This window comes from Pseudophryne corroboree, chromosome 2 (assembly GCF_028390025.1).
Source record: "Pseudophryne corroboree isolate aPseCor3 chromosome 2, aPseCor3.hap2, whole genome shotgun sequence".
NCBI lineage: Eukaryota > Metazoa > Chordata > Amphibia > Anura > Myobatrachidae > Pseudophryne > Pseudophryne corroboree.
Window position 1 is genome coordinate 641,063,775 of NC_086445.1, and position 25,410 is coordinate 641,089,184.

A 25,410-nucleotide genomic window follows, 5' to 3' on the forward strand; every position below is an offset into this window, starting at 1 on the left:
GGCCACTAGGGTCGCTTATCTTACTCACACAGCGACCTCGGTGCAAATTTTAGGACTAAAAATAATATTGTGAGGTGTGAGGTATTCAGAATAGACTGAAAATGAGTGTAAATTATGGTTTTTGAGGTTAATAATACTTTGGGATCAAAATGACCCCCAAATTCTATGATTTAAGCTGTTTTTTAGTGTTTTTGGAAAAAAACACCCGAATCCAAAACACACCCGAATCCGACAAAAAAAATTCGGTGAGGTTTTGCCAAAACGCGGTCGAACCCAAAACACGGCCGCGGAACCGAACCCAAAACCAAAACACAAAACCCGAAAAATTTCAGGCGCTCATCTCTAGTTCAGACGAGGGAGGGGGTCGTTAACGACATTGAGTGTACACACTACACAAGATTGTACACACTACATGAGATTGTAAACGACTAAACGAGATCATTTACTTTCTCGTCTAGTGTGTATGGGCCTTTATTCTGTATACTATTTATCTTTCCACAGCCATTTAGTATGCAAATATTTTTCAGTTGTTTATAGTTATTGAATGGCTACTTGTTCTTGATCACTCAACTGCTTCAGCTTTAGGGGTATATTCAACTGGTGTCGAAAAGACGTCAGTTTTCGACTTTTTAAGGTCTAATCGTGATTCGACCTATTCAGTGCTACTCGACAAGTCGAGGAATTCGACTTGTCGAAAAGCACGTGGATCGGCGGAATAGCTGGCGATCCACGTGCTTGTGTCGAAAACGGAGCCAAAACCGACAGGTTTTGGCCCCCTATTTGACCATCTCAGTTCGACTTTAAAAAAAGTCAAATGAGATGGGGACAGCAGCGCCAGAGACGGGGAGAGCCGAGGCGGGGACGGGGTGAGCAGCGCTGGAGCTTGCTGGAGCCGGGTGGATGCTGCTGCTGTAGCGCTGCTCTCCCCCGTCTGCCCCCCCCCCCCCCCGCAAATCAATTCGCCTTTTGTAAAAGTCAAATTGAGATGTCCATTGAATAGGCCAGGTCAGATCCATTCCGACAAATGAATGTCGGAATGGATCCGACTTCAATTGAATATACCCCTTAGTCACCTTCTCATCTAAGTAACATCAACTTGAATTACTTTCCATATTTTCTTACCTTGAAAAGCTGTACACCAATGCAGGAAAACATGAACTGCAAAAGTGTTGTAACCAGGACAATGTTTCCAATGGTTTTAATGGCCACAAATACACACTGGACTACATGCTATTGAAAGGGGGAAAAAGTAGGAGAAACAAAAAGTTAATAGATGCAAATGAGGAAGTGAAGTTGTGTGATTGGCATGCTCTACTTACCTTCAGACCTTTGGCACGATTTATAGCTCTCAGAGGACGTAAAACTCTGAGCACCCTTAGAATCTTCACCACAGAGATAGCACTAGACCTTGGATAGTTTAAAAAAAAAGTGTGATGTAAGAAACCGAGTTTAAGATAAATGGATCGAGAGAGACATCAATCTTTGTGTATATGTTAACTAAACACTCTGTGGTTTATTTAATAACAAGTTAATGTGGACAAACAATTCGTTTTTAAACTGTTCTTCAATATGATAGTTATAATTTGATTGGCTGCTGTTACATGCTGTATGTATATATGTATCTATGTATGTAACACCAGAAGCCAATTTACCTTATTTAGGCAACATGCAAAGAGTAGAAAACTACATTAGAGATGAGTGAATCATATCGAATTTCACAAGTGAACAGACCTTTTTGCATAGATGCAAAGTTCCAGCAAAATAATCATTCAGTTCAGATAATATGTGACTGATGTCATTTGTAGTGAAGTTGCTATGTATACAGTAATACATTTGGCTGTGCAATCAGTGCTATTTAACCAAATATAAACACTGTAGAAAAGCAAGTTTCAGAAGCACAGTTTACACTAGATGATTTATCATCCATACCACTGGATCAGGACAATATATTGTGCACCTCATCTAGTGTGTACTAGAGATGAGCGGGTTCGGTTTCTCTGAATCCGAACCCGCCCGAACTTCATGGTTTTTTTCACGGGTCCGAGCAGACTCGGATCCTCCCGCCTTGCTCGGTTAACCCGAGCGCGCCCGAACGTCATCATGACGCTGTCGGATTCTCGCGAGACTCGGATTCTATATAAGGAGCCGCGCGTCGCCGCCATTTTCACACGTGCATTGAGATTGATAGGGAGAGGACGTGGCTGGCGTCCTCTCCATTTAGATTATAAGAGAGAGAGATTTACTGGAGCTTAGGACTAGGAGGAGTACTGTAGAAGTGTAGAGAGTGCAGAGAGTTTACTAGTGAGTGACCACCAGACAGTGCAGTTTATTTAATATATCCGTTCTCTGCCTGAAAAAAGCGATACACACAGTGACTCAGTCACATACCATATCTGTGTGCACTACTCAGGCTCAGCCCAGTGTGCTGCATCATCTATATATATTATATATCTGTCTGACTGCTCAGCTCACACAGCTTATAATTGTGGGGGAGACTGGGGAGCACTGCAGTGCCAGTTATAGGTTATAGCAGGAGCCAGGAGTACATAATATTATATAGTGAGTGACCACCAGACAGTGCAGTTTATTTAATATATCCGTTCTCTGCCTGAAAAAAGCGATACACACAGTGACTCAGTCACATACCATATCTGTGTGCACTGCTCAGGCTCAGCCCAGTGTGCTGCATCATCTATATATATTATATATCTGTCTGACTGCTCAGCTCACACAGCTTATAATTGTGGGGGAGACTGGGGAGCACTGCAGTGCCAGTTATAGGTTATAGCAGGAGCCAGGAGTACATAATATTATATTAAAATTAAACAGTGCACACTTTTGCTGCAGGAGTGCCACTGCCAGTGTGACTGACCAGTGACCTGACCACACTGACCACCAGTATAGTTAGTAGTATACTTATATTGTGATTGCCTGAAAAAGTTAAACACTCGTCGTGTGACTTCACTTGTGTGTTTTTTTTTTTTTTATTCTATAAAAATAAAACTCATTCTGCTGACAGACAGTGTCCAGCAGGTCCGTCATTATATAATATATAATATATACCTGTCCGGCTGCAGTAGTGATATATATATATTTTTTATATCATTTATCATCCAGTCGCAGCAGACACAGTACGGTAGTTCACGGCTGTGGCTACCTCTGTGTCTGCACTCGGCAGGCAGTCCGTCCATAATTGTATACCACCTAACCGTGGTTTTTTTTTCTTCTTTATACATACATACTACTACGACATCTCTTTATCAACCAGTCTATATTAGCAGCAGACACAGTACAGTACGGTAGTTCACGGCTGTGGCTACCTCTGTGTCTGCACTCGGCAGGCAGTCCGTCCATAATTGTATACCACCTAACCGTGGTTTTTTTTTCTTTCTTCTTTATACATACATAGTTACATAGACATCTCTTTATCAACCAGTCTATATTAGCAGCAGACACAGTACAGTACGGTAGTTCACGGCTGTGGCTACCTCTGTGTCTGCACTCGGCAGGCAGTCCGTCCATAATTGTATACCACCTAACCGTGGTTTTTTTTTCTTTCTTCTTTATACATACATAGTTACATAGACATCTCTTTATCAACCAGTCTATATTAGCAGCAGACACAGTACAGTACGGTAGTTCACGGCTGTGGCTACCTCTGTGTCTGCACTCGGCAGGCAGTCCGTCCATAATTGTATACCACCTAACCGTGGTTTTTTTTTCTTTCTTCTTTATACATACATAGTTACATAGACATCTCTTTATCAACCAGTCTATATTAGCAGCAGACAGTACAGTACGGTAGTTCACGGCTGTGGCTACCTCTGTGTCTGCACTCGGCAGGCAGTCCGTCCATAATTGTATACCACCTAACCGTGGTTTTTTTTTCTTCTTTATACATACATACTACTACGACATCTCTTTATCAACCAGTCTATATTATTAGCAGCAGACACAGTACAGTACGGTAGTTCACGGCTGTGGCTACCTCTGTGTCTGCACTCGGCAGGCAGTCCGTCCATAATTGTATACCACCTAACCGTGGTTTTTTTTTCTTTCTTCTTTATACATACATAGTTACATAGACATCTCTTTATCAACCAGTCTATATTAGCAGCAGACACAGTACAGTACGGTAGTTCACGGCTGTGGCTACCTCTGTGTCTGCACTCGGCAGGCAGTCCATAATTGTATACTAGTATCCATCTCCATTGTTTACCTGAGGTGCCTTTTAGTTGTGCCTATTAAAATATGGAGAACAAAAATGTTGAGGTTCCAAAATTAGGGAAAGATCAAGATCCACTTCCACCTCGTGCTGAAGCTGCTGCCACTAGTCATGGCCGAGACGATGAAATGCCAGCAACGTCGTCTGCCAAGGCCGATGCCCAATGTCATAGTACAGAGCATGTCAAATCCAAAACACCAAATATCAGAAAAAAAAGGACTCCAAAACCTAAAATAAAATTGTCGGAGGAGAAGCGTAAACTTGCCAATTTGCCATTTACGACACGGAGTGGCAAGGAACGGCTGAGGCCCTGGCCTATGTTCATGGCTAGTGGTTCAGCTTCACATGAGGATGGAAGCACTCAGCCTCTCGCTAGAAAAATGAAAAGACTCAAGCTGGCAAAAGCAGCACAGCAAAGAACTGTGCATTCTTCGAAATCCCAAATCCACAAGGAGAGTCCAATTGTGTCGGTTGCGATGCCTGACCTTCCCAACACTGGACGTGAAGATAATCTGTGAGGAGGGGGATGTACACGGTGATATATCGGAGGGTGATGATGAGGTGGACATCTTGCCTCTGTAGAGCCAGTTTGTGCAAGGAGAGATTAATTGCTTCTTTTTTGGGGGGGGTCCAAACCAACCCGTCATATCAGTCACAGTCGTGTGGCAGACCCTGTCACTGAAATGATGGGTTGGTTAAAGTGTGCATGTCCTGTTTTGTTTATACAACATAAGGGTGGGTGGGAGGGCCCAAGGACAATTCCATCTTGCACCTCTTTTTTCTTTTCTTTTTCTTTGCATCATGTGCTGATTGGGGAGGGTTTTTTGGAAGGGACATCCTGCGTGACACTGCAGTGCCACTCCTAAATGGGCCCGGTGTTTGTGTCGGCCACTAGGGTCGCTAATCTTACTCACACAGTCAGCTACCTCATTGCGCCTCTTTTTTTCTTTGCGTCATGTGCTGTTTGGGGAGGGTTTTTTGGAAGGGACATCCTGCGTGACACTGCAGTGCCACTCCTAGATGGGCCCGGTGTTTGTGTCGGCCACTAGGGTCGCTAATCTTACTCACACAGCTACCTCATTGCGCCTCTTTTTTTCTTTGCGTCATGTGCTGTTTGGGGAGGGTTTTTTGGAAGGGACATCCTGCGTGACACTGCAGTGCCACTCCTAGATGGGCCCGGTGTTTGTGTCGGCCACTAGGGTCGCTAATCTTACTCACACAGCTACCTCATTGCGCCTCTTTTTTTCTTTGCATCATGTGCTGTTTGGGGAGGGTTTTTTGGAAGGGCCATCCTGCGTGACACTGCAGTGCCACTCCTAGATGGGCCCGGTGTTTGTGTCGGCCACTAGGGTCGCTAATCTTACTCACACAGCTACCTCATTGCGCCTCTTTCTTTCTTTGCGTCATGTGCTGTTTGGGGAGGGTTTTTTGGAAGGGACATCCTGCGTGACACTGCAGTGCCACTCCTAGATGGGCCCGGTGTTTGTGTCGGCCACTAGGGTCGCTTATCTTACTCACACAGCGACCTCGGTGCAAATTTTAGGACTAAAAATAATATTGTGAGGTGTGAGGTATTCAGAATAGACTGAAAATGAGTGTAAATTATGGTTTTTGAGGTTAATAATACTTTGGGATCAAAATGACCCCCAAATTCTATGATTTAAGCTGTTTTTTTAGTGTTTTTTGAAAAAAACACCCGAATCCAAAACACACCCGAATCCGACAAAAAAAATTCGGTGAGGTTTTGCCAAAACGCGTTCGAACCCAAAACACGGCCGCGGAACCGAACCCAAAACCAAAACACAAAACCCGAAAAATTTCAGGCGCTCATCTCTAGTGTGTACGGACTATTGTATGCTCCCATCGGTGGTTCATCGTGTCTTCTGATCGGCCTGCAGAAGATATTTTGAACGACACCATGCTTCTGGATGTGGCCACTGAACGCTATATCATTCAGTGTGTACAGGATGGCAGATTTGTTGTTAGTTCAGCCATCCCATCAGCCGAGAACCACATTGTGTACCCAGCCTACAACAAAATATATATCTCTTTTGGTGAATTTGTATAGAAGACTGTTTTCATCTGCCCTGCAGAACTTCACTGAAAGAGCTATTTAATTTTACCTCAGTCACACTTACTGTTTGTCAAATTCCAGTGTTCACACAATCATATTACACATCATCACATTTATAGGTAGCAGCTGCACTACACATACTGTATTCTGGTGTATGAGCATCTCTTCAAATGTAGCATCATCTCTTTACACAAGGATTGATGATTGTCTGAGACAACCAGCTAGAAATTTTAAAATAGGGCAGGCTGTTACATTTATTGGCACTTGTAACTTTAAAAATATAGGAAGAAAGCAAAGAAAGAAAAACATAATGGGAGATTTATGAAATCTTATAAGGAGGTAAGTGTAGATGCAGTATAGTTCATAACAACCAATCACATTCTAGCTTTCACTTAATAGAATGTACTAGATAAATGATAGATACATCAGACTGATTGCTATGGTCAAGACCTTCACTTGTCCTCTTTAAATGGTTTAATAAATATTCCCCATTGTCACACAAGAAATTGCATTCTATGCATTTTCACTATTTGTAAATGACAAATCCTAAAAAATACTATGAGTCAGAAAGAAAACTCCTAAGCAGGGGTGGAACAAAGCATTGCTCGGCACAATGACATGTTTATATGTTGAAAACATGCATAATAAAAAAAACTTATATTTATTTTAAACACAAAATAAGTCACAAACAGTTAGGGATTTTATTTATGAGTTACGGTACTGCAGCCCTCCCAGTAAAATCCACAACTTTAGTGAGCTCAGCTGTGACTGCACTGGCTTCACTGTGACTGGCAGTGACTTCCTATTGGAAGTGCTACTGTACCTGCCATTCACACGCAGGACAGGCAGTCCTATTGGGAGGTGTTTCCTCCCTCTGGGACTGCCAGACCAGGCTGCGATTAGCCATCCCTACCTGAATGTCAGCCCTAGCCGACATCTATGGGCCGCAGCTGGTGCAGTCCACAGAAGCTAGGGGTTTTACGCATGCGCAGTCAAGCAGCCGGTCCCAGTACCTACCAGAACCATTGCGCAGGTGCCAGGAATAGGATGTCTCCTCTCCGGGCATGGGTAGCAGCAACACCACCTACACAAAAAAAGGTAGGAGCTGCCGCTGGTCACAACTCTAATCTATTGGAATTTGTCCATCGGATTGGTAGTTACATATTATGTTATGTAGAATATACAGTACATAACAAGGTATTACCTACAATAATTGTTGATTTCCCTATTTTTAACTGAATCAATAAAGCTGTCATGCACTAGTGATGAGAAACAATCAATAATTGAACAAACTGAAAAAGTTTTTTGCTCACTGAATCCCAAAAGAGATGAGAGAGACTCCAACCACCAACAGATCAAGGATGTTAAAATAGTTTCTGCAGAAGGAACCTTTGTGCAAGAAAGCACCATATGTGGTCATCTGAGATGAAGAAGACAATACTTTTAGATAATTTACACTGACTAACTAAGCTGAGAGAAAGAAGGAAAAAAAATGAAGTAATAGAAACAGAGAAAGGGTGAGTAGAGTGAGATACATTTCTTTTTACCTTAAGGACGATCTCGGTGGTAAAAATAGCCGTGAAAACAATATCAAAGTAATAGAGAATCTGAAAGGCAAACAGGAGAGTTTTAACAAAACCATATTAGACTAAATTTACTAAGTAAGCGGGTTTTGCATCATTTAGAAGCTGCCGGAAACCAATGTAATTTACTAAAGGTCGGTTTTGATGTCTTAACATAATCCGCCATCCGATCCCTGTCGGTTTACAAATGACTACCCACCCCATCAATAATTATTATTATGATTATTACTATTGTTATTGTCTTTAATTAATAAGAAGCCTCAAAAAATTGGCACCACCGTACAAGGAGTAGACATAAAACATCAAAATTGCAAAGCATAAGTGCACTACACAACATAGCATTTAGTACAAAGCACTATTATAACATACTGTAATCACAGGGGTATACAAGATTACAAAGGGACATCTGTAACAAACAGGGGCATACTGAGGAATTCAGTAAAAGACATGGGTGACAGACAGACATGCATGTGACAGTTATAACAAACATGAACAAATAGAAACAAAGCCTGGACAGACGAGGCAATAGGGGTAGAATACTTTTTATGCTGTATAATTAGTTGCAATTAACAGGTAGGGGTATATATTATTTACTAAACTGCAGGTTTTTACAAGTAGAGATGTTACCCATAGCAACCAATCAGATTCTAGATATTAAATTGTAGACTCGAACGACGCTAGATAAATGATAAGCAGAATCTAATTGAATGCTATGGGCAACATCTCCTCGTCTAAAAACCCATAGAGTCGGCAATAGTTTATGATTAGTTTAGTGTGCCTACATACCTTCCACTTATACTATCTCTGCTGTAATGTAGCCTTTGCAATCTATTGAAATTATCACATCGTTAGTTGTAACTGGCCCACAGCAATAAAGCAGCTTCCGATTGATATTTTAAAGGGGAAGTCAACAGTTGTGTGTATTAATTTGTACTTAATTAGTACAGCACTTATAATACTAATTTATCATGTTAAAAGAAAATTAGACCAAAAAACATATTACATATTGTATTTGCTTATTAGGGCCGTATTCAATAGCTGACGGAAGCTGCCATCTTGTCGAAAAAGACGGCAGCTTCCGACAGAAATGGTTCCGACCTATTCAAAGAGGGCACATTTTTTCCGTCAAATCAGGAATTTTTGACTTGTCAGAAAACACGTGGATCATCAGAATAGGCGCCGATCCGCGTGCTTCTGTTGGAAATGGGGCCAAATCCAACAGGTTTTGGCCCCCTTTCCGACAATCTGAATCCAACTTTAAAAAAAGTCGGATTGAGCAGAGCGTCCCCCCGGCCAGGCACCTCACTCCCAGCAGCACCTCCCCCTGCCGCTGCAGACATGTCACTTCACCGGCCGCTGCCACTGTCAGCTCCCCCAGCCACCGCAGTCAGCTTTCCCGCCGGCCGCCGACACAGTCAGCTCCCCTGCTGCACGCCACCGCAGTCAGCTCCCCCACCGGCGCCACCACTGTCAGCTCCCCCACCCGCCGCCGCCACTGTCAGCGCACCTGGCAGCTGCTGACAGCAGCAGCAGGACACCAGGAATTACCAAATCCGACAGTCTGATTTGGCTGAAATCCAACAGTTGGATTTGGCTGTTTATTGAATAGCCCTTGTCGGATCCATTCCGACAAATGCATGTCGGAATGGATCCGACACTAATTGAATATACCCCTTAGTCTAATTTCCTTTAACATGATAAACAGGGCCAGATTATAGGGGCCCCCCACTCATTGGGGGCTCCTACACTGTGGCAAACATTGCCCTGGACCGGCCCACTCTGCACCCTATTGCCCAGTCGGCTCCCGACACAGTACAGTGTAGTGATTCACGAGTGCATGGGGAAAGGGATGGGGCCTAATGCCATCAGAGACCTGTGCTGTAGCCAGGTTGTAGCAGGTAATGTCTCTCCTGCTCACTAACCCTTCCTCCCTCTCTCCCTGACACTCTCTCTTGCTCCACTCTCTCCCTCTTTATTCTTTATCGGTCTCTCTGTGATGTTGTCTCTCTCTCTCCTAGACATCCTCTGTCGCTCCCCCTACATATCCTCTCTCACTGACACCCACTTTCCCCTCTCCTGCTCCCTCCTCTCTCTATCTCTCTTACTCTCTTTGCTTCCTCCTCTTTCTTTCCCTGACACGCTCGCTTGCTCCAGGCTCTCTCTGTCTCTCTCTGTTCCTGACACACCGTCTCTCTCTCGCTTGCCCGCTCCCTCTCTACCTGACACCCTCTCTCTCTTGCTCCTCTCTCTCTCTGTCTCTCTACCTGACACCCTGTTTCTCTCCTGCTCATTCCCCCTCCATCTCTCCCTGACACCCTGTCTCTCTCATTCTATTGCTCCCCTCTCTCTCTTTCTTCCTGACCACCTCTCTTTCTTGCTCATCTCACTCTCCTCTTTCCCTCTCTCTCTCCCTGACACCCTTTCTCTCTCTCACTGACTGACACCCTCTCTCTCCCCTCTCTTTGTCTCATTCCCTGACACCCTCTCTCTCTCTCCCTCTTTCTCACTTCTTTCTCTCTTTCTCTGACACCCTTTCTTTTCCTGACACCATCTTTCTCTATCTCGCTCCTTTCTCTTTCTATCTGATACTGTCACTCTTTCTCTCTCGTTCTCACCTCTCCCCCTTCTCTCTCTCTCCCTGACACCCTCTTTGTCTCTCTCTCACTCCCCTACTCTTTCTCCTTCTTCCCTAAGTGGCATAGTTGTGAAAGCGGCAGAGTGAAGAGTCAATATTATTTTATTGGTGCAGGCCGGAAAGCATTTGTTGCCCCAGGACCACCACTAGTCTTAATCCGGCCCTGATGATAATTGAAAGATATATGCTATTAAAAGATCTGATAATCAATTGCCTTTTTGTTTCCAATTAGAACACGTTTTACAAACATTCTAGAAATAAAAGAAAGCGTGCTGTAAGTAATAAATAAAAAGTGCAAATTTAGTGCAATAAGTGTTGACTATATACAAAACACTATTATATACAGAAAATGATGCAAACATGAAAATATATAAAATGTAAAAACAGATCAAATCCAAATCAGTAATGTCAGCTAGTCATAAAAAACATACACAAAAGTACCTGAGATAATACTACTTTAGAACAAATATGCAAGAAAATTTTGTGCAACTAATGTCAATTAAAGTACAAGTAGCTGTTCTTTAGACCAAAACTCAATGCACTGTTCCACATTTTATATACTTGTAAATCATTTTATTATATCTCCTCTCTGCTACAGAATTGTAATTTCATAGTGTCACCTGATTACGGAAAGAGTCTGGTTGAATAGGATCCTCAGCAGCCAAAGAGATGCTACTTAGTAAAATGAAGAGCAAGATGAAATTGGTGAAGGTGGTGGCATTGACAATACGATGACACAGTACTCTGATTCTATAAACATAAAAGAAGAGTGGTAATGAAAGATGGAAAAATATGGAAAAACATAACTTGTTACATATTTGTTTTAGTACAGGAATTCAGAATTAACCAAATAATTCTCCCTTAATTTAGGACAAAATAAATGTTTTGAGTATGTGTTGCCAAATTATCCTCTCTTCTGGTCATAAAGCAATCTGACCAAATTATTTCTGTGCATGTTGTTAGCTTTACATCTGAGTCTACTTTTGTCTTGGGAATTTATGTGACAAATTTGATATTGCCTAATTAAGTTGCTGTTAAAGGACGTACTTGTTGGTTGGGCTGAAAATGAAGAATGAACTGGCCTCCGGCATGGGAACAGCCTTCTCTTTTAATTGCAGCTCTGCCAGAGGGCGAGGGCGAGGACTTAAAGGTATGTCAGGTTCTTCCTCCTCATCATCACCTAAGAAAAGACAAAATGGTACAAGATATTAAATGGAGAAAAACAAATGAGTTAATTTTACAGTAGGGTGACTATGTCATGGAAAAATGTAAATGCATGCTTTTTAACATGGTGAAAACCAGCAATGATATGAACAATGGAATCTTGAACAATGAAATCTAGGATTTTCTTATATTTTGGAGTTTTGAAATTTGGGAATTGTGAAACATTTTATTTTAATGAAAAATACGAAAAATAAAAAATCGATGTGTATATACATACTATTCTTAAAAATAAAATAAAAAACCCTTAAGAAAATAAGCTGCTAAATTCTGCCCCCTTTCTAACCAGCTGTTTTACATTGCAGTGCCCATACTTTCTAATTTTGATGACTATTTATGTCATTTTAGACACAACTAGTAGAAAACATCACTATAAAGCTGCAGTCACTAGTCAGCAATCGCTCAGTAACATTCAGATGTCATTTAAAGTTTGTTGAAATGCAGGTGGAGATGTCCCCAATCTCAGTGTGTGTAGTCATTGTCCAACAATACTTCCATTCACTGTAGGACCATGTCTTTCCACAAACATAACCAAGTTGAACCTTGATTCCAGCCACATAAAGCTTAGCTCGACTGAATTGTGACTGGAAAAGCCCATGTAATGACACTTTTAAATATAATTCAAATTAGCATTTGGCAGTGGCTGACCTGTGGGCCAAGAATTATGTAAGTCTAAGTCTTTGAATTCTTAAACATGCTCATTTGCAAGATTCTATGGGGTTACACACATGGAGATGGCAGAGGGTTATATAGGGTTCAAAAGCAATGTCAAGTTGTCTGAAAGACCTTCCAAATAGGGTTATTTCTCCCCACCCCCTTTCTCATCCATATGGACATATCCATCCCAGAGCCATGTTATATAATCACCCTTGGCTCTTGCTAAAGCTCAACTCTCAGGAAAGCTGATTAAGTGGTGGAGCACAGGGGACATGCCCCCTCTGTCAAGGGCTCCACAGACCCAAGTCCATGCAGCCTAGGGTTCTGCCTAGTTGTCAGTCACTGACAAGCCATGTGTGTGCTTTCAGTCACTCTGAGCTGTAGTGCAGGTGTGCTGCCTGGAAGTGTGAGAATGTCAGTCTTTATTATGGTATTTCCCTGTATGTGAGAGCTTGCTTTTAGTAATAGTAACGTTGAACTTCTATGCAGGTGTGGTTACATAGTAATACTGATTGGAAGTGTCTGGCATATAGGTATATAAACTCTGTCCTGAAATTTCACCTGTGCCAGCTTCCTAGTTCCTGTGCTATGTATTTCTTGCTCTTGTCTCCTGATACAGCTTCTGGATTGCTTTGCGGTCTGCTCTAGTTCCATCTCCTGATACAACTGGTATGTTTCATGATTTTGTTCCTGGTTAAAACTTACTATCTCTGGTTCTGATTCCTGGCAGTGTCTAGCTGGGACTCCGGTGTTTCTGTTTTCAGTCTGGTTTTTAGGTGCTCAGCATCCATTCCCAGCTGAGTTGGAGGCATTCTATATTGCTGCATCTGCAGATCTACTTCCCTTCATGTTTACTTACTGTACTCCTTTGACTGACATCTGTTGGTATATCCTTTGGTACACTGCTCTGGTATTGAACTAATCATAATCCAGTCCGGTCTGCATCATGTCTGCACCCACCTCAGCTGGGTGTGACCGTCTGCAGCATCCCAACTATTAGAATGTCGACAGAGGACGGGGTAATTCATTTACACCTTCCCTGCACCTATCCCTAACCCGCCTGGGGTGGTGGATAGGGCATCAATATTTTATTATTATTATTATTATTATTATTATCCTTTATTTATATGGTGCCACAAGGGTTCCGCAGTGCCCAATTACAGAGTACATAAACAAATCATCAAAACAGGAAAACAGAAACTTACAGTTGATGACAGTATAGGACAAGTACAGGGTAAATAAACATAGTTACATCAGCAGATGACACTGGAATAAGTATCAGGTGGCAGAAGACTGCTGGATTTGGGGCAGTTGAAGACTATTAAAGTAAGAAAAGGATAAGCACATGAGAGAAGAGGGCCCTACTCGTGAGAGCTTACATTCTAAAGGGGAGGGGTAGACAGGCAGGGGTGACACCGACGGAGTACATAGAGTGCGTGGAACAGACGGTTAGGATGAGATTTGGCTGGGGTTGGTGAAGAAGTGGGTCTTGAGAGCCCGTTTGAAGTCTTGTAGACAGGTGGAGAGTCTGAGGGGGAGAGGTAGGGAATTCAAGAGAAATGGAGCAGCACGTGAAAATTCTTGGAGGTAGGAGTGGGAGGAAGTAATCAGTAGGCAGGTGAGTCGGCGGTGACGGCTACGGCTATTCACAGGGGGCGGTGGCTAGGGCTAAGACTCATGGAGGTGGCAGGTAAGGCTAACGCAGTGCCTAACTCTATGACCCCCTCCTCCCATGCCCTAACCCTCACCCCAATACTTACCTTCGGGATGCTGGTGGCCGGGGTTCCAGTGCCGGGATTCTGAGTGGTGTTGGGATTCCGGCGTCGATCACCTGACTGCTGGCATCTAATCTGCCAGGATGCTGACCGCATACCCCTCAGCTACCAGCACCCTCTTACTGTGGTAAGAACCATACTAGGCTAATTTACCTTGGTAACCGGTCTTTAGGTTGACAGAACTTAGGTCGACACTCATTAGGTTGACATGGTCTATATGTCGATGATCACTAGGTTGACATGGACAAGGTCGATATGGAAAAAGATCGACAAGAGATTTTCACAAAAAAATTCTAATTTTTTAAAACTTTTTCATACTTTACGATTGGAACGGTAACCTGTGCCGAGTGCAGTGGTAGCGGAGTGAGGCACCTTGCCCGAAGCATGGCGAGCAAAGCAAGCCATGCGAGGGGACACAGTGCACTAGTTATGGTTCCCCTTCACTCTGCCAAGAAAACAACACCCAAAAAATGTAAAAACCTCATGTCGACCTTGTTCACATTAACCTAATGACTGTGTCGACCTATTTCAGGTGTGGACCTACTTACTGTTGACCCTATGATCCACACCTTGGGGTCCCCTGCTGGATAAACCAAGTGGCCCTGGGTCCATTTCAGTTGCTGGATTTACCTGGACTCTGTGCTGAAATGATTCTGCCACTCTTCATCTTTACCATATTTGCCTAGTTGAGGAGTGTATTGCTGCATTGTGTTGGGGCAATCATTGATTTACCTTATGCTCTGCAAGTGACATTATACTTTTGACATTCTGCAGTTACTGTATAATCAAATTTGTATTGTGCACGCCCTAAAAAAAAGGGATATGTCTGTTTATATATTTAGGTGTGACATTTGCACCAACAGTGTGTTTGGGGAGACAGAACAAGCAGGGAAAAGGCATGTCAATAGTATAGTAAGGTTGTATTTGTGTAGTAAGGCAGACCTACTGTACATGACACAGCCATATCAGTTGCCTAAATGCATACTGATGATTGCCGCTTCTGATTGCTGATTGTGGATTCACCTTTGAAGCTGATAGATGTATTCTTCATTGTGCTAATTAAAAGTAAAATACACCCACAAAATCATGTATACACTATACAGTACAGTACATCATTTTATAGGTGTATTTTTCAATTATATTTTTGCTATTTTCATTCAAACAGGAAGCTTACATTGATGTACTACAGATATTTTTGTTGTTAAATAATCTCTAATAGTAAATTATAATTTTTTTCACAAAAAAAACAAATGTTAACAAACTTTTACTTTTATCGCCGATTTTGACAAAAAATAGATGTTACAGGGCAGACATGGGCAGAGTTTGGGCATATCATTATGGGGTGTGGGCACATTGAGGTGGAGCTTATTTTATACTGATTTCACCGGCAGGATGTAATGGAGCCCAAGATCGCAGGTGCAGTATGCCGGCCGATATCGGACGTTTTTGAAGAGACATTCACTTACAAGGCAAAACCGTGCCTAGTAAGTGATTGCCCCTTTAACAAAACATCCAAGATCGTCTGCCATCCCGCACCTCCCGTGATACATTTTATTACACAGTACCTCTGATGGCACACTTAAAACAGGCAATTATAAAAAATAAACATATAGAGGGGTATTTATGAAAGCTTGGAGAGAGAGAGAAAATTGTGAGAGATAAATACAAGCAATCAGCTTCTGCCTTAAATTTTACAGTCTGAGTTTGAAAAATGACAGTTAGCAGCTGATTGTCTGGTACTTTATCTCTCACAGGTCATCTCTCTCCAAGCTTTCATAAATACTCCCATAGAGCGGCACTCACAGTATTTAAAATATGTGGACAAAAGGGAAAATTTATTCAACTCCTTAATGTTATTGGGGTTAATAATACTGTAGGTACAAAAAAAGGGCCACATTATTTGATTTTAGCTTTTGTGACAATTTAAAAAAAAAAACATGCGCATGCTGGATGTCCGAAGGCCGTTGTTCCCTAGCAATCGCCTCTGCCTGATTGACAGGCAGAGGTGGTCGCTGTCCGGGAGGGGGCTGGACGGCGGCGTTAAGCCGCCATTTAGGGGGCGCGGTCCAGCCAAGGCAGGCATGGCCGGACCGTTGGGGGTCGGGCCAAGGCAGCTGCGTGACATCACACGCAGCTGCTGCGACCCGGGCAGCGAAGAGGTTCTCCCGGCCAGCCGCAGGAGTTGCGCTGGTCGGGAGTTACTCCTCAAATGCAAACGCATCGCCGCTGTGCAAAGCTTTTGCATTTCTGTGGGGGAGGGGGGCGGCACTGACATGTGGGACGGACTAGCCCTGTGCTGAGTGCCTGATCGTAGCTGTGCTAAATTTAGCACAGCTACGATCAACTCGGAATGACCCCCAATGAATTAGTTTCAAAACGTGCACATCTCTACTAATTTTTCCCTTATTTTAGTGTGGACCCAACCGGTTAAAAAAAAGTATAACTCTGGTTATGGATTCAGGAGGGAGCACAGTTTACTATTGGCTTAAAACTACCACCTGAGACTATACTATGCACTCATTTTTATTCTGGTGTTTGAAAGTACAGTACATTCTGATTGTAATTTAAACTAATATGCTTCTCTACATTGTACGCTGTGAAATTTGTAAGTAAAGAAAAAAGGCTATCTCTTACCTGGAAAGTCGGCAGAAGGATAAGGATCCTTGATTTCATTTACATTAGACTCAAATTCATCTATCTTTAGCTGGAGGCAGAAAGAAATGCAAAAGAGTAAAGAACTTTATTACAGGATCACCTCAATATTTGAGAGAAATATACAATCAATAAAATAAAACTCCTTTAAGAGATCACACATGCAGGGTCCAATTGAGCAGCACAGGCGATATAATGGTTAGCATTACCGCCTCACATCACTGAGGTCATGGGTTTATTTCCAATTCCCACCATGGTCCACTCCTAACTGAATGGAGTTTGTATAATCTATAACAAAAAAATACTTATTTTTCAAGCCATGATCTTAACAGTTTGCATAATGATATGTACTTCGGCTAGATAACAACAACCTAATGCTGGAGTTCTCATAAATCTCCTACAAAAAGCTATCGCTGCAGATCACAGTCCCCATAAATGTCAATAGTACTGCAGTCTGATCAGGGCTGTCTTTTCGTATGTGCTCAAGGGGCAGTTGGCAAAGCTCTCCAGGAGTATAAGGGCCCTAGGCTGATAGCTAAGGGTCCCCTTTTCCAGCGGTACCATATTTTTAAAAATCGGCCCTGGGGAACTGGAGATATCTGACTTGAAAGCAGTGGTCCTCATCCGAGCTTGTTAATTGCTCTTCCCAGCCAGATATATCGGGTTCTGTCTGACTCAGTTTTTCTCTTACGTCCTAGAGGATACTGGGGTCCACATTAGTACCATGGGGTATAGACGGGTCCACTAGGAGCCACTGACACTTTAAGAGTTTGAGACTCAGCTTAGAAAATGTGCCCGGAGGAGCCGGTCACAGCTAGGGGATCTCTCCAGAGTTTCTCTAGTAAAAGCTTTTTTTAGAGTTTATTATTTTACAGGGAGGCTGCTGGCAACAGCCTCCCTGCTTCGAGGGACTAAGGGGAGGAGTAGTGTCCGCCCTGCGGAGTCTGAGCCACTATCTCCGCTGACAAGACAATGAGCTCCTAAGGGTGCTGATCATTAGCCACTCCAGGCGACCGCTCACTCCCGCAGCATGCCGCCACCCCCTTACAGAGCCAGAAGTCTTCGGTGGCGAGAGAGTCACCGCCCTCCCCCTGGCAAGCGGGGCGCCGGTGTGAAGATGGCGGCAACAGGGTATGGAGCGCAGTACTAACTGCGCTTAGGGGCTCAGCGATACATAGTGAGGCACTGTGAGGGGCACCCTGAGCCAGCGCCTATACCCTACACTGGTCAGCAAGCCTGTCAGGGTCCCCGGATCGCTGCCAGCAGAAATCCTCAGGCCAGTATAATATAATGAAGAGCGGGAAGCAGTGCCATGTTCAGGGGGCGGAGCTTCTCCTCAGAGCGGACCCAGCAGCATTCAGCGTAATTTTCCTGCCTGCAGTTCCTGTACAACAGACGTTGACAGGGAGAGCTGTCCCTCCAAGCAACTCCAGCTATCCTGTGCGGTACCAGGGGGTTGTAGATGGGGGGGGGGGAAGTCTGTGTAAAGTTTGTGTAGTCTATTAAGGTACACAGACAGCGCTGGTAGTTTCGTTAGTTCTACCTCAAAAAGCGCAGTGTGTGGGTTGGCTCCAATCTCTGCGTCTCTCTGTGGCATACTTGGGGGGAAACTGTGACATTTCCCTGTGTGTGTGTGTGTGTGTGTGTGTGTGTGTATGTGTGTGTGTGTGTGTGTGTGTGGTGTTTACTATCTCACATAGCCATGTCTAGGGACTCTGTGTCATATGCTGCAGAAGATGTTTCCTCTCAGGAGGGATCCATTCCATGTACACAGGATTGTAATGCTTTGGCTCAGATCCCTATTGTTGAACCTGAGTGGTTAACTTCTATCAAAGGAATGATCTCTCAGATCTCTACTAGGGTAGCTAATACCGAGACTGAAACTCCGGTGTTGAAGAAATCTATGGCAGTTTGGTCAGGCTCTGTCCCTATTCCTGCAAAATCCCCCAGCATGTTCCCACAGAAACGTGCACTTGCCCAAATTATGCAAGATGACACTGATAACGATTCTGATACTGCAGACGGTGATGGGGATGTGCTGAGGGGAGTGGCATCCCTTGCTAAGGGGGTGCAGCTCATGATTGAGGTCATTAGAGATGTGTTAAACATTAATGACACAACACCTGAGCAGGTTGAGGAGGCTTACTTCACTGACAATAAGAAAGCCTCGCTAACCTTCCCTGCTTCTAAAGAAATAAACGCGTTATTTGAAAAATCCTGGGAAAACCCGGAGAAAAAATTCCAGATCCCAAAAAGGGTTCTGGTTGCTGTTCGCTTCCTTGAGGAAGATTGGAAAAAATGGGAAAATCCACCCATTGTTGACGCATCTGTCTCCAGACTGTCTAGAAAGGTGGTTTACCTGTCCCTGGATCTACCGTGTTAAAAGAACCGGCTGATCGTAAGATTGACACTACACTCAAATCCATTTACACTGCTTCAGGAGTGGCGTTAAGGCCCACTATTGCCTGTGCATGGATTTCTAAAGCCATATTAAAGTGGTCTGGCACATAAATAGAGGATTTGAATACAATGGATAGAAGTGACATTGAACTGTTTTTACGTAACATACAGGATTCTGCGGGGTTCGTGGTGGAATCCATGAAGGACTTGGGTACGCTGACTGCACGGATATCTTCCATGTCGGTCTCAGCCCGCAGGGGACTCTGGCTACGCCAATGGTCTGCAGACGCGGAATCCAGGAGAAGTGTGGAGAACCTACCCTACACAGGTCAGGCTCTATGTGGGGAAGCGTTGGATGCGTGGATTTCCATGGCAACCGCGGGTAAGTCACCTTTCCTTCCTTCTGCTACACCTTCTACGAAGAAACCATTTTCTTCAGCTGTGCCGCAGTCCTTTCGGACCACTAAGGCAAAAAAGTCCAAGCCTCCTACCACTTTCTTTAGAGGTGGCCGGACAAAATCCTAAAAGCCTGCACCGGCAGGCTCCCAGGAACAGAGACCTGCTTCTGGTTCCTCAAAATCCTCAGCATGTCGGTGGACCTCAAAACCTGGAGGACGGGCTGGTGGGTGCGAGACTCAGACGTTTCAGACACGTCTGGGTGTCGTCCGGCCTGAATCCCTGGGTACAGGATATTGTGTCCCAGGGGTACAGACTGGAGTTTCAAGAATTCCCGCCTCACCGATTCTTCAAATAAGGCTTGCCAGCTTTGCTACAGGGCTATCCTACAGGAAGCCAACATAAAATTGGAAAAGTCACAGATCATTGTCCCAGTTCCACCTCATATGCAAAGCAAGGGTTATTATTCAAACCTTTTTGTGGTACCGAAACCGGATGGTTTGGTCAGAACAATTTTGAACTTGAAATCGTTGAACCTTTACCGGAGGGTGTTCAAATTCAAAATGGAGTCTCTCAGAGCAGTGATTTCAAGTCTGGAGGAGGGAGAGTTTCTGGTATCCCTGGATATCAAGGATGCGTACCTTCACATTCAGATTTGCACTGTTAGACAGTCGCTATCAATTCCAGGCACTGCCATTCAGCCTCTCCACAGCACTGAGGGTTTTCACCAAGGTGATGGCAGAGATGATGGTTCTCCTCCGCAGACAGGGGGTGAACATAATCTCATATCTGAACGATCTGCTGATAAAGGCATCATCCATGGAGAAGATGTTGCAGTCCATTGTTCTCACGACTCATCTGCTCAGGGAACACAGTTGGATCCTGAATATTCCAAAATCAAATTTGGAGCCGACCAGGAGGTTGTCTTTTCTGGGAATGATCCTCAACACGGAAGTGCAGAGAGTGTTTCTCCAGGAGGAGAAATTGTTGGTGATACAAACAATGGTCCGGGATGTCCTGAAGCCAGCCCTGGTTTTGGTTCATCAGTGCATTCGCCTTCTGGGGAAGATGGTGGCCTCTTACGAAGCTCTACAGTACGGTATGTTTCATGCTCGGCCCTTCCAACTTGATCTCCTGGACAAGTGGTCGGGATCTCATCTACACATGCACCAGAGAATAAGTCTGTTGCCAAAAGCCAGGGTTTCACTCCTCTGGTGGCTGCAACTGACTTACCTTCTGGAGGGCCGCAGGTTCGGGATTCAGGACTGGGTCCTTGTGACCACGGATGCAAGTCTCCGGGGCTGGGGCGCAGTCATTCAGGGGGAAACCTTCCAAGGACGGTGGTCAGGCCTGGAATCCAGCCTTCCAATAAACATTCTGGAACTAAGCCGTCTACAACAGTCTTCTCCAAGTGGCCCATCTTCTGCGGGCGAGATCGAGCCATTCAAGTGCAGTCGGACAATGTAACAACGGTGGCTTACATAAACCGACAGGGCGGAACGAAGAGCAGAGCTGCGATGTCAGAGGTAACAAGAATCATCCTCTGGGCAGAAAAACACGTGTTGGTGCTGTCAGCAATCTTCATTCCGGGAGTAGACAACTGGGAAGCGGACTTCCTCAGCAGACACGACCTCTATCCAGGAGAGCGGGGACTCCATCCGGAGGTGTTCACGGAGGTACAGATCTTTGGGGTGTACCTCAAATAGACATGATGGCCTCTCGTCTCAACAAGAAGCTTCAGCTGTATTGTTCCAGGTTAAGGGACCCGCAAGCCGTGGCGGTGGACGCCCTAGTGACTCCATGGGTGTTCCAGTCGGTGTACGTGTTTCCTCCACTTCCACTCATTCCAAGAGTTCTAAAACTCATAAGGAGAACAAGAGTTCAGGCAATCCTCATTGCTCCGGACTGGCCAAGAAGGGCTTGGTACGCGGATCTTCTGGCTCTACTGCTGGAAGAGCTGAGGCCTCTTCCTCTTTGGCAGGACCTGCTACAGCAATGGCCGTTTTCTTATCAAGACTTACCATGGCTACATTTGATGGCATGGAGGTTGAACGCCAGATATTATCTCGGAAAGGGCATTCCGAACAAGGTTATTCCTACCCTGATACAGGCTAGGAAAGGAGTAACGTCTAAACATTTCCATCGTATTTGGAAAAAATATGTATCTTGGTGTGAGTCCAAGAAGTTTCCTACGGTGGAGTTTGAACTGGGATGGTTTCTCCTCTTCCTACAAGCCGGTGTGGATATGGGCCTGAGTTTGGGATCTGTAAAGGTCCAGATTTCAGCCCTGTCCATTTTCTTCCAGAAACAGTTGACTTCCCTTCCTGAGGTTCAGACTTTTCTGAAAGGGGTTCTGCACATCCAGCCTCCCTTTGTGCCACCTACAGCGCCCTGGGATCTTAACATGGTGTTACAGTTCCTCCAATCGGATTGGTTCAAGCCTCTACCGGAGGTTGAGGTAAAATTTCTCACGTGGAAGGCTATCACTTTGTTGGCCTTAGCTTCTGCTAGACGTGTGTCTGAGTTGGGTGCTTTGTCTTGTAAGAGCCCCTACTTGATCTTCCATGAAGATAGAGCTGAGCTCCGGACACGTCAGCGGTTCCTTCCGAAAGTTGTGTCGGCATTTCATATCAACCAACCTATTGTCGTGCCAGTAGCTACTGATTTCATCAAAGTCCTTGGATGTTGTAAGGGCTCTGAGAATCTATGTGAAGAGGACTGCTCGTCACAGAAAATCGGACTCTCTGTTTGTCCTGTATGATCCCAAGAAACTTGGGTGTCCTCCTCCTAAGCAGACGATCTCTCGCTGGATCAGGTTCACTATCCAACATGCGTATTCTATGGCAGGATTGCCATGTCCTACGTCTGTTAAGGTCCACTCTATTCATAAGGTGGGGTCTTCCTGGGCGGCTGCCCGGGGTGTCTCAGCTTTACAGCTTTGCTGAGCAGCTACTTGGTCTGGGTCGAACACGTTTGCAAAGTTCTACAAGTTCGATACTTTGGCCGCTGAGGACCTGAAGTGTGGTCAATCAGTTCTGCAGGAGCCTCCACGATCTCCCTCACGTTCTTGGAGCTTTGGTACATCCCCATGGTACTAATGTGGACCCCAGCATCCTCTAGGATGTAAGAGAAAATAGGATTTTAATTACCTACCGATAAATCCTTTTCTCGTAGTCCGTAGAGGATGCTGGGTGCCTGCCCAGCGCTTCGTGATCCTGCAGTGGTTACTTAGTTCAGTACTGCTTAATTCTCGGTTGAGTACTGTTTTGTTACTTGGTTAAGTAATGTTGTTCAGCCGTTGCTGATGTTTCAAGCTGGTTAGCTTGGTTTGCCTTGTGTGTGAGTTGGTGTGAATCTCGCCACTATCTGTGTAAAATCCTTCTCTCGAAGTTGTCCGTCTCCTCGGGCACAGTTTCTAGAGACTGAGTCTGGTAGGAGGGGCATAAAGGGAGGAGCCAGCCCACACTCTCAAACTCTTAAAGTGCCAGTGGCTCCAAGTGGACCCGTCTATACCCCATGGTACTAATGTGGACCCCAGCATACTCTACGGACTACGAGAAAAGGATTTACAGGTAATTAAAATCCTATTTTCTGAGAATATACAGTACTCAAAAGTAGAGATGAGCGGGTTCGGTTCTCAGAGAACCGAACCCTACCGGACTTCACTACCCGAGCCCGGATCTGAGTCAGGCTCTGATTTTCCCACCTGACTTGGAAATCAGAATGAGGCAATATGTCATCATCCCGCTGTTGGATTCTCGTGGGGTTTGGATTCCATATAAGTTGCAGCGCGTCGCCGCCATTTTCAGACCGGCATTGGAGAGTGTAGAGAGAGGACGTGTCTCCGTCGTCAGTGTCCTGCATCAGTTCAGTGTTAGTGTCTTGTGCTGCATCAGTCTAGTCACAGTGGTTGTGTTCTTTGCTGTCATATGTCCAGTGCTGCTGTATAAGTCCAGTCCAGTGGTGCTGTGTTGTGCTGCATCAGTTCATTGGTGGTGTCTTGTGCTGCATCAGTCCAGTAACAGTGGTGGTGTCCTCTGCTGTCATATGTCCAGTGCTGCTGTATAAGTCCAGTCCAGTAGTGCTGTGTTGTGCTGCATCAGTCCAGTGGTGGTGTATTGTGCTGCATCAGTCCAGTAACAGTGGTGGTGTCCTCTGCTGCTATATGTCCAATGCTGCTGTATAAGTCCAGTCCAGTGGTGCTGTGTTGTGCTGCATCATTCCAGTGGCGGTGTCTTGTGCTGCATCAGTCCAGTCACAGTGGTAGTGTCCTCTGCTGCCATATGTCCAGTGCTGCTGTATAAGTCCAGTCCATTGCAGTGGTGCTGTGTTGTCCTGCATCAGTCCAGTGGTGGTGTCCCTGTGCTGCTGTATATGTCCAGTGATACTGCCGTATATGTCCATTGATACTGCCGTATATGTCCAGCGGTACTGCCGTATAAATCCAATGATCCTGCCGTATAATTCCAGTGATCCTGCCATATAATTCCAGAGGAGCTGGTGTATAAATCCAGTAATCCTGCTGTATAATTCCAGTAGTACTGGCGTATAAATCCAGTGATCCTGACGTATTATTCCAGTGATCCTGACGTATAATTCCAGTGATCCTGCCGTATATTTGCAGTGATTTTGATGTATAATTCCAGTGATCCTGGCGTATATTACCAGTGATCCTGACGTATAATTCCAGTAGTACTGGAGTATAACTCCAGTCCAGTGATACTGCCGTATATGTCCAGTGGTACTGCCGTATAAATCGAGTGGTACTGCCGTATAATTCCAGTGATCCTGCCGTATAATTCCAGAGGTACTAGCGTATAAGTCCAGTCAAGTGATACTGCCGTATATGTCCAGTGGTACTGCCGTATAAGTACAGTGGTACTGCCGTATAATTCCAGTGATCATGCCGTATAATTCCAGTGATCCTGACGTATAATTCCAGTGATCCTGCCGTATCATACCAGTGGTACTGGCATATAAATCCATTGATCCTGCCGTATAATTCCAGGGGTACTGGCGTATGAGTCCAGTCCAGTGATACTGCCATATATGTCCAGTGGTACTGCCGTATATGTTCAGTGATACTGCCGTATATGTCCATTGATACTGCCGTATATGTCCAACGTTACTGCCGTATAAATCCAGTGATCCTACAGTATAATTCCAGTGTTCCTGCCGTATAATTCCAGTGATCCTGCCGTATAATTGCAGTGGTACTGCCGTATATGTCCATTGATACTGCCGTATATGTCCAGCGGTACTGCCGTATAAATCCAGTGATCCTGCCGTATAATTCCAGTTATACTGGCATATAAATCCAGTCCAGTGATCCTGCCGTATAATTCCAGTGGTACTGGCGTATGAGTCCAGTTGTCACAACTGAGGGCCTGAGCTGACGGGAGGCAGCCTCAGTTGTAGGGGCTGAGATGTACCGGAACCTGGGAGGTTGTATCAGACCCCTGGACATGTAAGTAACATGAATAATAACTGCCCGAAGGCGTGACCACGACAACTTGGATAAAAGTCAATGATGTTTATTATGACAACTCCGCAACACAGCAGCAGTAAAAGAAAACGTAAAAGTCAGCAAAGAATAAATACAGTTCCTGGGTACTACAGGATGGCAGGAGCCACAGGGCACTGGTAGTGTGAGATAGTTCTTATGATCTTCTAGATGGTAAGTCCTTACCAGGCCCGACTGTAGCAATGGAGATAACCCAGGATTGTGCCAGCTGGTGTTCCAGGAAAAGCTGGGTTGCTGAAGATAAAACAGCTGCTGTGGATACTGGCTG

General features: G+C 44.6%; 1 protein-coding gene across 2 annotated transcripts in view; it reads right to left on the reverse strand.

Annotated features, from left to right (window-relative positions):
• The window catches only part of CACNA1S (calcium voltage-gated channel subunit alpha1 S), a 515,698-nt gene that overhangs the window by 243,172 nt on the left and 247,116 nt on the right, over positions 1-25,410 (reverse strand). For both annotated transcript variants that reach the window (XM_063954963.1, XM_063954964.1), the window contains 7 exons: positions 16,805-16,874; positions 11,565-11,697; positions 11,138-11,267; positions 7,847-7,906; positions 7,613-7,719; positions 1,320-1,407; positions 1,123-1,230 (listed from right to left, as the gene is read on the reverse strand). In XM_063954963.1, the coding sequence (XP_063811033.1) occupies positions 1,123-1,230; positions 1,320-1,407; positions 7,613-7,719; positions 7,847-7,906; positions 11,138-11,267; positions 11,565-11,697; positions 16,805-16,874 (696 nt within the window). The remainder of the gene's footprint in view (positions 1-1,122; positions 1,231-1,319; positions 1,408-7,612; positions 7,720-7,846; positions 7,907-11,137; positions 11,268-11,564; positions 11,698-16,804; positions 16,875-25,410) is intronic.